General features: G+C 29.9%; 2 protein-coding genes across 2 annotated transcripts in view; both read right to left on the bottom strand.

The window, feature by feature from the left end:
• Positions 1-11,809, bottom strand: part of LOC111679156 (chromosome transmission fidelity protein 18 homolog) — a 14,986-nt gene extending 3,177 nt beyond the window's left edge. Inside the window, exons 1-8 of the mRNA XM_046947721.1 lie at positions 10,630-11,809; positions 10,206-10,564; positions 9,791-10,136; positions 8,273-8,375; positions 8,078-8,214; positions 7,784-8,018; positions 4,306-4,481; positions 1,157-1,520 (exon numbers count right to left, since the gene is read on the bottom strand). Coding sequence (XP_046803677.1) covers positions 1,157-1,520; positions 4,306-4,481; positions 7,784-8,018; positions 8,078-8,214; positions 8,273-8,375; positions 9,791-10,136; positions 10,206-10,564; positions 10,630-11,690 — 2,781 coding nt within the window. The 5' untranslated portion in view covers positions 11,691-11,809. The remainder of the gene's footprint in view (positions 1-1,156; positions 1,521-4,305; positions 4,482-7,783; positions 8,019-8,077; positions 8,215-8,272; positions 8,376-9,790; positions 10,137-10,205; positions 10,565-10,629) is intronic.
• A 902-nt stretch (positions 11,810-12,711) lies between these two features.
• LOC111679157 (alpha-tocopherol transfer protein-like) overlaps positions 12,712-17,498 on the bottom strand; it is a 10,160-nt gene continuing 5,373 nt past the window's right edge. Inside the window, exons 2-7 of the mRNA XM_023440669.2 lie at positions 14,541-14,767; positions 14,369-14,460; positions 13,859-14,012; positions 13,492-13,796; positions 13,280-13,430; positions 12,712-13,211 (exon numbers count right to left, since the gene is read on the bottom strand). Coding sequence (XP_023296437.2) covers positions 13,165-13,211; positions 13,280-13,430; positions 13,492-13,796; positions 13,859-14,012; positions 14,369-14,460; positions 14,541-14,727 — 936 coding nt within the window. The 5' untranslated portion in view covers positions 14,728-14,767 and the 3' untranslated portion in view covers positions 12,712-13,164. The remainder of the gene's footprint in view (positions 13,212-13,279; positions 13,431-13,491; positions 13,797-13,858; positions 14,013-14,368; positions 14,461-14,540; positions 14,768-17,498) is intronic.

Below are 17,498 nucleotides of genomic sequence, written 5' to 3' on the forward strand. Positions count from 1 at the left end.
CTGGCCGCAATTTTCAAGATAATTTGATGAAATTTGGACCAAGCATTGGCACAGGGACGAAGCCTATTGAAAATGGTTGAAATCGGTCCATTATTTCACCTAGTCCCCATACAACCGTACCTTCCGATTTGAATTATGCCATAATTACGTCAAATATTCTATTATCTCTCTAAAAATTGGCATGCTTGGTCCAAATTTCATCAAATTATCTTGAAAATTGCAGCCTGTACCTTGCGCACAAGGTTTACTTGGACAGCCAGCCAGCCGGACAGACGGACGGATGGACATGTCTTAATCGACTCAAAAAATGATTCTGAATCGATCGGTATACTTTAAGGTAGGCATTGGACCAATATTTTTGTATGTTACAAACATCAGCACAAACGTATAATACCCTCCCCACTATAGTGGTGTAGGGAATAATGATTGATTAATATTTTTCTGTAGAAAAACGTTATCCTTTTCACTTTTTTCTATGAAAAAGTTTTATCCGCTTACTTTTTACTTAAGGAATAGTTTAGCCCTTAACTTTTTCCTATAGATAGTTGTTTTTTTTTTTCTATAGAAAAGTTTATTTAAATCAAGTTTTCTGTATAACACATTTATCCTAATATATTTTTCAACGAAAAAGTTTATCCAAAGAAATTTTTTCAAAGAAAATTTCAAATTAAATAAGTATTTATAAAGAAAAATGTATATGTATATATAGATTACCTAAAAGATCTGATCAATTATTGTCAAGTTAATATAATAAAATAAAATTTATAATCTTTACATTAACATTCTCAATAAATATGATTTAAAAGCCAAATAGTTAAAACTAACTATTTTATAATTCCATCTACATATTTGAATTCAATTTCCTAAGCACGTTTTTGTTAACATTTCCTTTTTTTCTCTCGTTTGTTTGCTGTTGTTTTTTTTTTTTAGTTTTTTGCACACAAAGAAAAACTAAATTCTATAAATCTAACGTTTGTTATGTAAATCGACTGCTAGTAAAATAGTTTTATTAAAATAGCATACTAAAGTGGCAGAATGAAAGCAAATAGTAGATAATAATCCAAAAAGTATTTATATTGATGTATAATTTCTATGTAAGTATTATAAAATGATTCAGTTTAAGCATGCTGTTAGAATAAAAGATAAATTCACTTACCATTTCATTATTTGCCTTGGACTTGGCAGATGTTTCAATACGTTTCGGTTTAAGACGTTGCAAATGATTGGGTAAATTTGTGGGAGATGTAGTTTTTGTATTTGGTTTTGCTGTGGCCGCTGATTTAACGGGTCCTATTGCTTTTGGTGTTGAACGGTGAATACGTTCTAATTCCACCTCACGCGATACTAGCTGACGTCCAAAGTATGATAGTGTTACACCGGGAAAATTGGGAAATTGCATGATGGTATCTAGATCGGGTTCCATGCGAAAGATATAGGGACCATCGGCTGATTTAACTTGTGTATAAGTTATACCTAAATCTACCATTATTTCAACACAATGTTTTAAGTCGGCTTGTTCTCTTGAATGGAAAAATTTTATTTAGAAATTTTTGAAAATTTAAATTCGAATAATAGTTTTATGCGATTAATTTTATTCGAATAATATTCTTTTTTTTGGATTAGTTTTATTTGAATAATATTTTTCTTTCGATTAATTTTATTCGAATGACATTTTTATTCGATTGGTTTTATTCGAATAACATTTTTATTCGATTAGTTTTATTCGAATAACATTGTTCTTTCGATTAGTTTTATTCGAATAACATTGTTCTTTCGATTAGTTTTATACGAATAAAATTTTTTTCGATTGGATCTATTCGATTGGTTTTATTCGATTAGTTTTATTTAAATAACATTTTTCATTCGATTAGTTTTATTCGAATAACGTTTTTCATTCGATTAGTTTTATTCGAATAACATTTTTATTCGATTATTTTTATTCGAACAACATTTTAATTCGATTAGTTTTATTTAAATAACATTTTTCATTCGATTAGTTTTATTCGAATAACATTTATCTTTCGATTAGTTTTATTCGAATAACATTTTTATTCGATTAGTTTTATTCGAATAACATTTTTATTCGATTAGTTTTATTCGAATAACATTTTTTTTTCGATTAGTTTTATTCGAATAAAATTTTTTCGATTGGATTTATTCGATTGGTTTTATTTGATTAGTTTTATTCGATTAGTTTTATTCAAATAACATTTTTATTCGATTAGTTTTATTCGAATAACGTTTTTATTCGATTAGTTTTATTCGAATAGCATTTTTATTCGATTAGTTTTATTGGAATAACATTTTAATTCGATCAGTTTTATTTAAATAACATTTTCCTTTCGATTAGTTTTATTCGAATAACATTTTTATTCGATTAGTTTTATTTAAATAACATTTTTCTTTCGATTAGTTTTTATTCGAATAATATTTTTTCGATTATTTTTATTCGAATAACATTTTTATTCGATTAGGTTTATTTGAATAACATTTTTCTTTCGATTAGTTTTATTCGAATAACTTTTTTTACGATTAGTTTTATTCGATTAAATTTTTTTCGATTAGTTTTATTCGATTAATTTTATTCGAATAACATTTTGATTTGTTTAGTTTTATTCGAATAACATTTTTATTCGAATAATTTTGTATCTATAATATTTTTATTGGATTATTTTTTATTCAACTTAAAATTTTGAAAATTTTTATTCGATTAGTTTTATTCGAATAATATTTTTATTCGATTAATTTTATTCGAATAACATTTTTTTACGATTAGTTTTATTCGAATATGTTAATAATATGATTATTAATAATATGATTCCAACATATTTTTCTGTCCAAAAATGTAAACGAATAAAATTTTTTGTAAAAAATATTCGAATAATTTTTAACCGAATAATTTTTTCGCAAATTTTTTTTTATGAATTTTTTCCCATAATTTCTTATACATTATCTCGACTGAAGTTTTAACATAGAAATTTTTTTTATTCGAATAAAATTTATATAGAAAATATTTATTCGAATTTGTATTTATTCGAATACAATATTTTATGTAAATAGATTCGAATTCGAATATTTTTTTAATAAAAAATGTATTTGCAAAATTTTGTTGGAATATTGTTTTTTAATTTTATTCGAATGTTTTTTTTTATACAAAAATTATTCGAATATTTATAAGTTTTTTATTCGAATACATTTTTTTCTATATGAAGTTTTTTGTAAGATACTGTTAATCGAATCAAATTTAAAATAAAATATTCCAATAATTAAAAAAAAATATATTTGAATAAAAGTAAGAAAATTTATTCGAATAAAATTATTCGAATAATTTTTTTCTTTATAAAATTATCATAAAAAAATTAAATTCAAATAAATTTTAAAAAAAATTTTTGTTTTTTATAAAAAAATTATTCGAATAAAAATTTTTTATTCGAATAATTTTTTTTCTATAGAAAGTTTTTTGTATAATAATGTTTTTCTAATTAATTTAAAGAAACAAATATTTTAATGTTTTTTATAGAAATTTATTCGAATAAAATTTTGTTATTCTATAGAAATTTATTCGATTAAAATTGTTTATTCGAATAATTTTTTTTTTAATTTTTTTTTTATAAAGTTGACATAAGAAAATTAAATTCAAATAATTTTTTTAGAAAACTTTTTTTTATTTTATAAAAAAAAAATTATTCGAATAAAAATTTTTTAATCGAATAAATTATTTTCTATAGAAAGTTTTTTGTAACATGATGTTTTGTAATTAATTTAAAAACAAAAATAATTGAATGTTTTATATAGAAATTTATTCGAATAAAAATATTTTATTCGATTAAAAATTTTTTATTCAAATATTTTTTTTTTTTGTTGAATTATTTTTTTTCTTTATAAAATTATTTTTATAAAATTAAATTCGAATAAATTTTTTACACAGATTTTTTTTATAAATTATTCGAATAAAAATTTTTTATTCGATTAAAAATTTTTTATTCGAATAATTTTTTTTTAATTATTTTTTTTTTCTTTATAAAATTAAATTCGAATAAAATTTTTTACAAAGATTTTTTTTTTATAAATTATTCGAATAAAAATTTTTATTAGATTAAAAATTTTTTATTCGGTTAAAAATTTTTTATTCGATTATTTTTTTTAAGGAAAAAATCTATTTCGATTTGCGTGTGAGCGTTTGTATATGAGTGTAATGTGTAATAAATAAACTTACTTTCTTCAAATAAAAATTATTTATTCGAATAATTTTTTTTTTTTTGTAAAAAAAAATTCTAGAATTGTGTGTCCAATAAATAAACTTACTTTTGTGATAATAACTGTATGGCCACGGATCTTAATTGAGGCGATAATATATACTTTAACAAAGGTACTGTTTCCAATAACACTGCACTACCCTGTCCTATGCCCACTGTGCTGGCAGTAAACGATTTACGTAAAGATTGAAATATATTCTTTTGTGTTGTCAATTTTTGTTGAAACTGAAAGAGATTTTTGTTTTTCAACGATTTGATTATAAAATGTCTTTTCTTTTAGCGAAAAAAATATATATGTATGAGTGAGTGATAATATAAAAGAAATCACTAAAAAAATCAAACAAGAAATGAGTTTAGGTTTCTATACCCTACACCACTTTAGTGCAGAGGGTATATTGGGTTTGTGCTGATGTTTGTAACGCACAATAATATTGGTCCCATATTCACTTTAAAGTATGCCAATCGCCTCAGAATCATTTTCTGATTTAGCTATGTCCGTCCGTCTGTCTGTCTGTCCGTCTGTTCGTCCATGTAAACCTTATAATCAAACTACCTTCAATCAAAAAGTACCTTTTGTAGAACGAAAAAGTTCCATTTTATGGGTTCTCGCCTAATCCGGACTCTACATAGTTATTTTCATGTTTCTAAGTTCAATATTATAGAAAGCTCAAAAAGTACTTTTTGTAGAACGAAAAAGTACCAAAAAGTTCCCTTTTTATGGCTTCTAACTTAAGCCAGGCTCCAAATACAATTTTTTAATTTCTAGCCAATAACAACACACTAGTGTTGCTCCCGCTCTGCTACTCTTGCTCTGTCCTGGCTTAGTCCTTGCATAGATTGAAAACAGGTCAGACCAGAGCACCGCATAATCTGGTACTACGGGTGGCCAGTTGCCGGCATGACTATGTCCTGACTAGACAGTTAGTTGAGGTTCCTTCGGGATCCACGTAGTTGCTGTGGTTTAAACCCAAATTCGCGGGAAGAGTAAGTGTCGGTTAAAAGACTGATGTAAAGTCAAGTCAATATTTCGGGATATGTTCGGTGCTGTTGCCGAAAACAACAGATACCCCACAGAAGAGTGAGCGTGGGACTAAGCATTGGAAATGAGTTGGCATTAATTATATATGGTACGGGATGAATGTGGGCTACGGCGGGCCTTACCCCACCCGTCTACCTATAATAAATATGTCGTATGTTTTTCTCTTATAAAAGTGTCGTATGAATGAGATGTGTGCTGTGTTGTATGATGATAGATGAAAGGTATCATCTACAAATGATACCACTGAATTTTCCTTCCTTTTCCAGTTATGTTCAGAGTATACTCTGTTCATATCGGAATTACAACAGTGTGTCCCTGTGAGTAAGAACAATGTTTTCGACTTATTTAATGGATTCGTACTTCGGTCCACCTTTTACGTGCTGTTGCTGAATCAACAGATGCCATCCAATGGTCAGAGATTAGATAGCTCGAGTACCGGTCAAAATCAATGTACAAAAATTACCACCTGAGTTCTACATTGAAGAATAAAGGGGCGATGGTAGACCGATGTCAAGTCTACTTAGTGAATGAAAAAGACCACCGTGGAGTAGGGGGACATCATACCAGGTACTCACGTAAAACTCTCGACATTCATAACCTTCTCACGAAGGTGAAGTGCATAATAAATGGCTTAAGTATAAGTCAACTATGTGATTTATTATTGAAAACTAAATTACATTTTATTCTCATACTGATGTAGGTTATTATAAGGTCAGCCTCGCCCAACTATAACCTCTAAGTTGTTTGTTTATCATATTGCTGAATATGAAATTATAAAAAGTGTAAAATGAATTCATTTTACTCTTAAAAATCTCTAGGCACGGCCCCTCCCTCTTTTGTTTGAAAACCTCTGCTTTAACACATCATCACATTATGTTTATATTAGGTTGTGCTACAACACATTTAATCTCTTGATTGCATTTTATTCATTGAAATTTGAAAAAAATCTACTTATACATGTCCTAAAGACACTAAGATTAAACAAGACCAAAAAAAATGGTTTTAGAAATGAAATGACATTTACAAGTCAAACATAAAAAAGCTCATTTGTCCATTCATTCATTCGTTTGTTCATCATCTTACATCAATTGAATAGAATTTTAAAACATTTATAAGCATTTTTTTTTCTTCTTCGAACAAAACCAAAGAAAACAAGTAAAAAGTTATAGACGGGCGAGGTCGACTATATAATACAATACACCATGGGGCAATAGAAGATCATGTACCAAATTTTATTAAATTTTCTACAAAATTGGGTTTTGTAGTTTGATTACAAGGTTTACAAGCCCTATTCGCGGGTTCAGTTGTATGGGGGATAGGTGAAGTAATGGACCGATGTTAACCATTTTCAATAGGCTTCGTCCCTGGGACAGTAGAAGATCATGTGCCAAATTTCATTGAACTATCTCCAAAATTGCGATCTGTAGTTTGATTACAATGTTTACAAGCCCTATTGGGGGGTTCAGTTGTAATGGGGCTAGGTGAAATAATGGACCGTTGTTTTCCATTTTTAATAGGTTTCGTCTACGGTAGCGTAAATATCAATTGCCAAATTTCATTGAATAATTTCTAAAACTGCGACCTATAGTTTGATTACAAAGTTTAAAAGCCCTATTGGGGGGTTCAGTTGTAAGGGGGCTAGGTGAAATAATGGACCGTTGTTAACTATTTTTAATAATCTTCGTCTACAGTATCATAAAAGATCATGTGCCAAATTTCATTGAATTATCTTTAAAATTGTGACCTGTAGTTTGATTACAAGGTTTACAAGCTCTATTCGGGGGTTCAGTTGTATGGGGGCTAGGTGAAATAAAGGTCCGATGTTAATCATTTTCAATAGGCTTCGTCTACGGTATAATAGACGATTATATGCCAAATTTTATTGAATTATCTTTAAAATTGCGTCCTGTAGTTTGATTACAAGGTTTACAAGCCCTATTTGGGGGTTCAGTTGTATGGGGGCTAGGTGAAATAATGGCACAATGTTAGGCATTTTCAATAGGCTTCGTGACTGTAGCAATAGAAGATCATGTACCAAATTCCCTTGAATTATTTTTAAAATTGCGATCTTAACTTTGATTACAAGGTTTACAAGCCCTATTCGGTGGGTTCAGTTGTATGGGGGCTAGGTGAAATAATGGACCGATCTTAACTGTCCCTGGGACAATAGAAGATCATATACCAAATTTCATTGAATTATCTTCAAAATTGCGACCTGTTGTTTGATTACAAGGTTTACATGGACGGACGGACAGACAGACGGACGGATGGACATAGCAAAATCAACTCAGAAAATGATTCTGAGCTGATTTGTATACTTTAAGCAGGCTATAGGACCAATATTATTGTGCGTTACAAACTTCATCACCAACCCAATATACCCTCCCCACTAAAGTGGTGTAGGGTATAAAAAATATACCTAATTTTGTGCTGATAATTATAATGATGAAGATTTCTATAATCATACTTAAGCCTTAAACTAACTTACCTCGTATCCTTTAGTAGGAAAATTTATTTTAGGCCAAGCCAACGAAGCAAATAGCAAATGCCATATAACGAAACCATATTGTAAATATGGATAAACAGTATAATTTTGTAAATGATTAATTTGCTGCTGTACAATATCGGAGAAACAAAACCATTGAGTAGCCTCCACAACGCCATTTAAATCAGGATCAGGCATTTTTTGTTGTAAATAATTTTCATAAACACCCTGCATTAATCTATCGAAAAAAATGTTATAAATATTATATACTTATTATAAAATTTCCAATTCACCAACCTTCCATAATCTCCTCCAGAATGTACTACATCCAATGTATGACGTACTCTTGTACTTATAGACATATCTGTCATTGTTACTTGAGCTTCTTTTTCTTCACCGCGTGCCTCTGTTAATTGTTTTTTAGGACGTTGAATCTGTAAATGGCAATAGTATTAGTTAATTGAAGATTTCTGAGAAACAGGACAAACTTACTCTGAATATTGAACCCCAAACATCGAATAAACCTTGATGACGATCTTTTTGTCCTAGATTATTATTAAGAACATCTTGCAGTTTTAAAGCATTCTTTTGAGCGCTAAAAAAATAAGATTTATATAAAAATTTTATTATGAAATCTAATGAAAAATCTGAAAAAAATTTTTCTATAGAAAATATTTAACTTTTTCTATAGAAAAGTGTTAACATTTTTTAAGAACTATGACTTTTGTAAAAAAAAACTTAAGAATAATCATATTTGTAGAAAAATATATCCGGATAAACTTTTTAAATAGAAAACACGTATGAATGAATACTCGGGCATGGACCGTCTGGGATATTTTACTTATTTTTTTGATTAAAAAACGAGATTTTGTACAAGAGGGTTCATAGGGGACTTGGGGACAATCCTCATCAGTGTTGGTAGAGGAATTTACGTTTATTATACCCTTCCCCCCCGTGAGAAGGGTATAAATGTGAAGAGTTTTACGTGAGTACCTGGCATGATGCCCTACCCCTTGGTGGTCTTTTTCACCCACTGGGTAGACTTGAAAACGCTCTACCATCGCCGCTTTATCCTTCAATGAAGAACTCAGGTGGCAATTTTTGTACATTGGCATTGACCGGTCCATGTACAAGCACTTTGTTGAAGTGCTCGAGCTATCTAATCTCTGACCATTGGATGGTCTCTGTTCATTCGGCAACAGCACCTAGAGACGTAACCGATGGACCAAAGTACGAATCCATCAAATAAGCCGAAGACATTGTTCTTACTACTTCTATATGATACCTTTCATCCATCATCATACAACCCAACACACATCTCATTCATACGACACATTTATAAGAGAAAAACATACGACACATTCATTATAGGTAGACGGGTGGGGTAAGGCCCACCGTACCCCACATTCATCCCATACCATATACAACTAATACCAACTCATTTCCAACGCTTAGTCCCACAGTAACTTATCCCGAAATATTGACTTTACCTTATATGATTCTTTTAACCGAAGGAACCTCAACCAAGTGACCAGCCGGGACATAGTCCTGCGAGTAACGGTGCTCTGGTCTGACCTCTTTTCAATCTATGCAAGGACTAAGCCAAACAGTAGACTGTAACCAATTCTTTAGTACCGGCCGGACTAGAGGTATTGACCTCCTCTTTACACCCCGGGATTGAAATAACACCAAGGTGAAGGCTTCACCAAGATAACATGCCCCTGGGGGGGATGTCTGTGTGTATTTTGAAATCAGTTTTCAGAAGACCCCAGATATCTGTAATGTGCGCACAGGGTTTATATGGACACGACTCAGAAAGTGATTCTGAGCCGATTTGTAAACTCTAGCGTGGATGTAATTTTATTTAAAAAAATATTCGTTTAAAATTTATTCGCCTTAAAAAAAATATATCAAACTAAAAATTAGGCGTAAATATGAATTTTCAAAATTTTCTTATTCGAATAAAATGTTTCACTAGAAAACCCCATTCCCCGATAGTACATCACTTACCTAAAAAACTGCATCGTTGATATACAACAACGCACATCATTGCCAGATTTTTCCGCCAAAGATATTAATGTTCCAAAATCTGTCTTTAAACGTTCATTTTGTGCCACCTGTACTAGACGTTCAGCCAAACGGGCCGAATCTATGGGCGGGAAAGTTACCACAAAAGCTATCTGTCTTAATGGTCTTAAAGCGGGATCATAAACATCATTACAAATACATATAATGGGACGTTTTAAAATATTATGTGTTGCCTTGCCACCTTTCGTTTTCGCCTTACTCTGTACACTATCCGTAACGAATTTAACCAGAAACTCTATAGACTGACGTGGTGCACCATCAATTTCATCTGAAATTTTAAATAAATTATTAGATTTTTGCCTTGATTTTCATTAAACTTAGCAATTGCATACTTTACCCAATATAATACAATTAGGTTTCTTCGATTCATTCATTACCGAGGTCATTTGTGTACCATTCTCTAAAGCCATTTTAAAAGCCTCCGGACTACGATCATCGGAGGCATTGATTTCGCGTACATTGTAGCCTGCATGTCGTGCTATAGTATGTGCTAGAGTAGTTTTGCCCAGACCAGGAGGGCCACATAACAATGCCACTTTTTGCATGGGCCGGCCAATTTCATCAACATTTGTATTAAGCAATTGTTTAGATTTACGTGGACGCCAACCTCCGGTAGATTCAAATTTGCCCGTACGTTTATTAAAGGTATTAAGTTCACCATTATTATTAGCATTAGCCTGCAAGGCTTTAAATTCTCTGGCAAAAAAATTTACTTAATTATAAACAAATTGCTATTGGAGTGGATCTCTTCTGTAACTTACTTGCCAAATACCACCTTATCCCACATTTTCAACCAATATAATAGACTTCTATTGGTCATTTCATCGGATAGAAGATCTATATATTTGCGTGGTTTATATTTCTCTACCCATAAACGTGTATCTTTATCGGCGGTGGGTTCAACCACAATGACTTCTTGTATTTCCTTTGCTTTAGAATTAGCTCTTTTCAGTATTAATTCATTGGCATCATCCCATATTTTCTGTTTATTTTCCCCCAAAAGGCTGCCAATGGTGGGTGCTGCTTTTATTTCGTTTATAGCTTTTGTTTCATAATCTTCGGAATGAAATCTAACATAAACTCTTTCATCATCACTACGTCTAAGGGGCATAAATGGCCATTGCGGTATGGTATAGGAAAGATTTCGCATTTTAAAAGCATGCAAAGCCTCCAAACGTGATAAGTTATCTTTACGTACTGCCTTACTCTGTTCTTGTAGTTTTTTGCGGGTTTCCAAAATTTTCTCAATAATCTCCAAATCTCTTTCCTCTTCAGTACGTGCTTTTTTAGCCTCGGGATCTTCATAGGTTTCATTACCAAATATATCATCAATATTACCAAATAGATCTCTTTCCAAGCGTTTGCGTTTTAGGGTGGCTCTTTCTAACTCTTCTAAAGCTTTATTGGCGGTCGAGGGTGCCATATCATCGATATCGATTACTTCTTGTATAGGAGGCATTTTACTTTTCGCCACTAAGGGAGTAGAGGCTCCTCGTGCATGCGACTGTTTAGGGGTGCCAAACAAACGACGATTAACTGGTCCCGCCAGTGTGGAAATTTGCGAGTCATCACCATTAAAACTGATTTGCGATAATTGCGGAGAATTCAGGGTCACCTGACTAAGTCCCGGTTTTATTTGGGTACTATTGGCCGCCACAGCAGGACGATAATCTGCAAAAGATTTCGATGAATAAGCAAGTTGGTCTCTGCTAGCAGCATTAAACTTACCATTTTGTTCATCCGGCGGAAAATCATTCATTAATTCCAATTCATCTTGATATTGTAATTCAAACTCTTCATTTTCATCTGGATATTGATCCATTATAATTGAATTTATTTAATTCTCTTTATTTTATTTATAAATTAATAATAAATTTATTAATTTTGTGTATTGTTTGGAAATAGTTGTTCACAATTTTGGCGCCTTTTTACATTGTTTTTTCACTAATAAATGTCAAATATTTTATATGACATTTGTTTTGTTATGTTTTTTGTTCTACAGAGTTGTTATTGTTTTTTTTCATGAAAATTAAAGACATTTACCTCACAGCTGTTGAACTGTATTGCCATTTAACGTTATAAATTTTTTCATATGCAAATGATAAAACAGTTGTGTAAGGAAAACTGTATTTCTAAACAGTATCTTAGTCAATACAACAACCTAGTGGTAAAATTTCACTAAGGCTCGGCAAAAATTTCGAATAATTCTATATTCATACGAAGTTAGCATATACTTAGAGACGGAATTTTGAGATAGGTAAATAGATAGATAGATAGATAGATAGATAGATAGATAGATAGATAGATAGATAGATAGATAGATAGATAGATAGATAGATAGATAGATAGATAGATAGATAGATAGATAGATATGAATAAACTGGACGCTATACAATTTCTTCATTGAGATTCAAGCCAGTTTAAATGACTTGATCCTCAGTCTTTAAATTTTGATATTTCATTAGTTTTGAATATAAATTTAACAGCTTAAATTTCCTTAAAAACGAACGACTCTGGGCCGACTGTTGGCCGCCGACGAATTATTTCAGATCAGCCGTCGTTAACGACAATTTTAAGTCGACTTCGCTCTCTGACTTTTTAGCGCAAAATATTCTGTTTTACAAACAAATACAGTGAGTGTTGCCAATTATTTACACAAATTAAACCGTTTTGTTTGAAAATTAATGTTCTTACGTCTATTTTCGGTGTATTTTTAATGAAAATTAAGTGAAAATTACAGCTTAAAGCCATCTTTATACATTTTAATCAAAAACGATTAATCTTATATCTCCCCATCAAAGAAAAAACAAACAATATTTTATTAAATTATTCACTTTAAACCATTAGTTTTTATTTATTTTTTATTCCTTATTTTATATAATTTCTTTTTTTTAAACAAACAAATAATATATTAAACTAATTTTTATTATTTATGCATATTAATCCCTATACATATGTATATAGAAAGTGTGTATTATTATCCCGTTCAACAAAACAAAGAAAAAATACTCAAAAATTAATGCGAAAATAATATCACAATGTGAAATAAATATCACATTTTACAACTAAATACACTTAATTCAAAATTGTTAAACGAGAATAGAAGGAAGGAGTATAAAAACAATATACATATAAAACATACAAAAAGATAAAAGACTAAAATCAAATAAAGATAGATGATAACAAACAAAAAAAAGTAATGTGTGAGTAAAATAATAAAATTAAACAATACAAGTTAATTGTTAATAATATAATTTGGCAAAATATGTTTTTAAAAAGGCACACTGACATTGCAATTATTTTTTGGCTTTATAGCCCTCGGTAAAACCATAACTGTCGGCTTCTGTTTAAAGAAAACAAAATATATATTTAATAATTATAAAATAAAGACAAATTTCATCTTAAACTTACTTTCAAAATCGGCTGTATAACAATTGAAAAATTCTCCTAACAATTTACCGGATGGCAACTCCCAGGTGGCAGTGCCACCATATTTGGGCGGTAAAGCTGATGACTCAATGTGACTAGTCAATGATTTGAAATCTTTGCCGTGGAAGAAAATCTGCAATTATATCAAAAAATTGTAAAATCCTAAAAATTTCAAATCCTAAATAAATACTTACACGCTTCCTTAGCTTTTCTCTGATGAAAGGTTTGAATATGTTAAACAATATATTGAAAATATAAGAATTATTAACAATATGCACAGCCTTCAAACGCATGCAAATACAATCTTGTACATAATCCAATAACATAGCGGCAAAGTTTGGTGTAAATTGCATAACATGACCCATTGGTAAACCTTCAACATCAATAATAACAATGGCACCGCAGATTTGCGATAAAGGTTCTACCATCGAGCCCAACACCGTCAACTGTATGCCACGGAAGAGATCTACTAGGGGAACTTTAGAGGGTTTCCATTTTTCTGAAAGGAGAAATTTTGCTTTAGTTTGAATTTCTTTTTATTGGAAATTTCACGCTACTTACTGCCTGCCTCTAAGACTAATATTCTGCGTCCATGTTGATCTCTATTGGGTAATAATTGTAGAACTTCAGCTTCGAAAACGTTTTGTAATTTGGCGGGTAAGACATTACAGCAAGCTTCACCATATTTTGATTTCATATTGAAAAAGCATTTTATCTAAAAAAGAGAAAAATAAATTATAACATTTTGCTTGTACTAGTTTACTACAATTGAGTTCAGTTCTAGTTCAGATTTAGTTCAGTTCTAGTTCAGTTCTAGTTAAGTTCTAATTCAGTTCTAGTTCATTTCTAGTTCAGTTCTAGTTCAGTTCTAGTTCAGTTCTAGTTCAGTTCTAGTTCAGTTCTAGTTAAGTTCTAGTTCAGTTCTAGTTCAGTTCTAGTTCAGTTCTAGTTCAGTTCTAGTTCAGTTCTAGTTCAGTTCTAGTTCAGTTCTAGTTCAGTTCTAGTTTAGTTCTAGTTCAGTTCTAGTTCTGTTCTAGTTTTTTTTCTGCCCTAGATCTGTTCAATACTTACTCTTTTCAATGCACTCTCTGGATAATAATGTGTGGGTCTCAAAAACATTTGCATATATTCATCATCCAATGGTAAATTTAAATAGGGTTCAGCTATAAAATTAAAGATAAAACAAATTAATCATTAAAATGTTTTTATTAAAATTTACAAAAAAAAAATCTTGAAATATTACCAGTTATCAATTCTTTTAGTTTCTTTATCGATTCTTCCACTACTTCCGGTGTTTCACGCAATTCTTTTTGTGCAATTTCTAAAGCCCATTGTGGTGGTTGTTCTTGTTCCATGCGTATAACTGCTGTGCCCAAATCGATGTAAGCCATATTATTGGCATCATAACTTAAAGCTTCAGGTTTTCCCATCTTGGATTGGATGCGCTCGTAAGCAATTAAAAAGAAAAAGCTGCAATTATAGAGATAAACAAATTTTTTAATTAAATAACAATCTTTTAATTTATTAATAAATAAATTAAAATTACAAACACATCTTTAAAATGTTTATGTAAACAAAACGTTTTGCTGTTATGTTAATATGTATGTTAATTTAATTTAATTATCTAATCTAGTAAGAAATAGTGTTGAAAATGTAAGGAGAATTATTTATATGAATTCTTAATTACTAGAGTAAATATTTGTTCAAAATTTTTTGTGTCAATTTTAACTTTTAAGGTTTGTTAGAGTTTTTGTAAATTCTTTTAAAGATTATTCATCAAATATCAATAAACTACGAGAATTGATTTCTGTTTGTGTATAGTCTATGAAGTAAGTCTTTGGCAAATTTGTCATAATTTTTTTTCTTAAGAATTCATTCAATTCAAATTTCACTTTTTACATTTATATACAAATTCACGTTTTTAATAAAAAGAAATCTCTACAACCAAACCTCCAACTATTAATCCTACAATTTCAGGATTGTTCTGTTTTCCCAGATGTTCTAATTATACTCTTCACCTTCTTGATTCTGGATCCTTTTAGAAAGCAGAGTCGATTAAGACATGTCCGTCTGTCTGTCCGTCTATATGTTTGTTGAAATCAGTTTTTAGAAGACCCCAGATATCGGCGAGATACGAAACATCAAAAATTCTGTTAGACAGTCTTTGGGAAAGATCGCTATTTAGAATCCGCAATATCTCTTCATAAATAACGGAGATTTGACCAAAAATTCGAGACCACCTCTGAAAATTTCATCAAAAATTTAGATTTTTTATTCATGCTCAAACAGAAATTGCAAAAAAAAAACAAAATACATAATCATACGGTAAATTTTGTTATTGTTCTCGTATTTATAAAAACAAGGCAGAGCGAGAGCAGCAGAGAAAGAGTAGCAGAGCGAGAACAGCACTAATATGTTGTTATTGGCTAGAAACATGAAATTATATATGTGGAGTCTGGCTTAAGCTAGAAGCCATAAAAGGGAACTTTTTGGTACTTTTTCGTTTTACAAAACGTACTTTTTGAATTTTCTATAATATTAAACCTAGAAACATGAAATTAAGTATGTAGAGCCCGGATTAGATCAGAACACATAAAAGGGGACTTTTGGGTACTTTTTCGTTCTACAAAAGGTAGTTTTTGAATTTTCTTTAATATTGAACCTAGAAACATGAAATTTAGCATGTAGGGCCTTGACTAGGTAAGAAGCTAGAAATCGGGACTTTTTGATACTTTTTCGTTCTACAAAAGGTACTTTTTGAAATTTTTATGAAATTAATTATGTAGAGCCTGGATTAAGTGGCAACCCATAAAAGGGGACTTTTTGGTACTTTATCGTTCTTCATAAGGTACTTTTTAAAATTTCTATAATATTGAACCTAGAAACATATAATTAAGTATGTAGAGTCTGGATTAAGTGAGAACCCATAAAAGGGGACTTTTTGGTACCTTACCGTTTTACAATTGGTATTTTTTGTTCTTGTACTGACTGTTTTTTTTAACACATCATGGTAAAGGGTATATAAGATTCGACACAGCTGAATATAGAACTCTTGTTAATACAAAAATTTTCTCTAAAATCAAACTTTTTCATTAAAAATCCTACAATTTCAGGACTGTAGCCGTTCTATTTTAACAGGTGTTCTAACTTTTATTTTCGGTTGAGAGGGGAGGTATGTCTTTCTCTAGTCACCAAATGTTAATCCTTAATGATTATAGAAATGCTATAGATGACCTTGAAATGAGGTATCTAACTGTTATAGTTTTTAATATATTAGAATTTCAGAATTTAGTTGCGATGGGAGGTGCCACGTCCAGGATTGCTTGTACTGTTTGTTCTTGTTCAAAATCGAAAAACATCATCCTAACAAAGTGAATAATGTTCAAATTTTCATACAAATCGAAAGTAAAACTTTTCACTTTAGATAAAACTTCAGTATAAGCTGTCAACATAAGATCATCGCTAAATTCAGCTATAACATATAATATTTTTTATAATTTTACAAAACTTTTGTTGTTTCTTTTAAACATTTATTTATTTGTAATATTTAAATAAGTATGTAAATTCTAAATTTCAAAAAAAAAAAAATGAAAAAAAAATATCGAAAGTGTGATGTGGTTGGTGTATCATTAATTTATAAAACGATTAAAAGAAGTTTATATTGGACTTTGGCCTACATTTTATAAAACTGATTAAAATTATTTCAGCTGTCAAGTCTGTCTAATTTTAATTTGCATTTTAATGCTAGTGGTTTTTGTAAAACTTTATTTTAATTATAAAATAAATAAATAATTTATTTATTTATATTTAATGAAACAAAGAAAATGTGCAAAACTTGTGTTTCGCACAACTTAAAATTTTAGTCAATTTCCATAAAAATAATTAAATGATTGAATGAATATTTAAAGTGATGATTTTTTGAGATTTGTTTAATAAAAATAAACATTCAAATACTTAAACCAGTTTCACAAAGACAAAATCGCGTGTTTTTTTCTTTTCTAATAAATTTTATCCCTAACGGAAATTTTATTAATAAATTAAGACATTTTTGTAAAAAAAACCAAAACATGATATGATCGTTCATATTCTTTGCTAAAATTTTTCGTACATATTTGAATAAATTATTTAATACTTAACGCTTAATTCAATTGAACAATCATTAACTTAAACTATTGATCGCAAAAAAAAAATAATTAATAAA

The sequence above is a fragment of the Lucilia cuprina genome, chromosome 2, assembly GCF_022045245.1.
Source record: "Lucilia cuprina isolate Lc7/37 chromosome 2, ASM2204524v1, whole genome shotgun sequence".
Classification (NCBI taxonomy): Eukaryota; Metazoa; Arthropoda; class Insecta; order Diptera; family Calliphoridae; genus Lucilia; species Lucilia cuprina.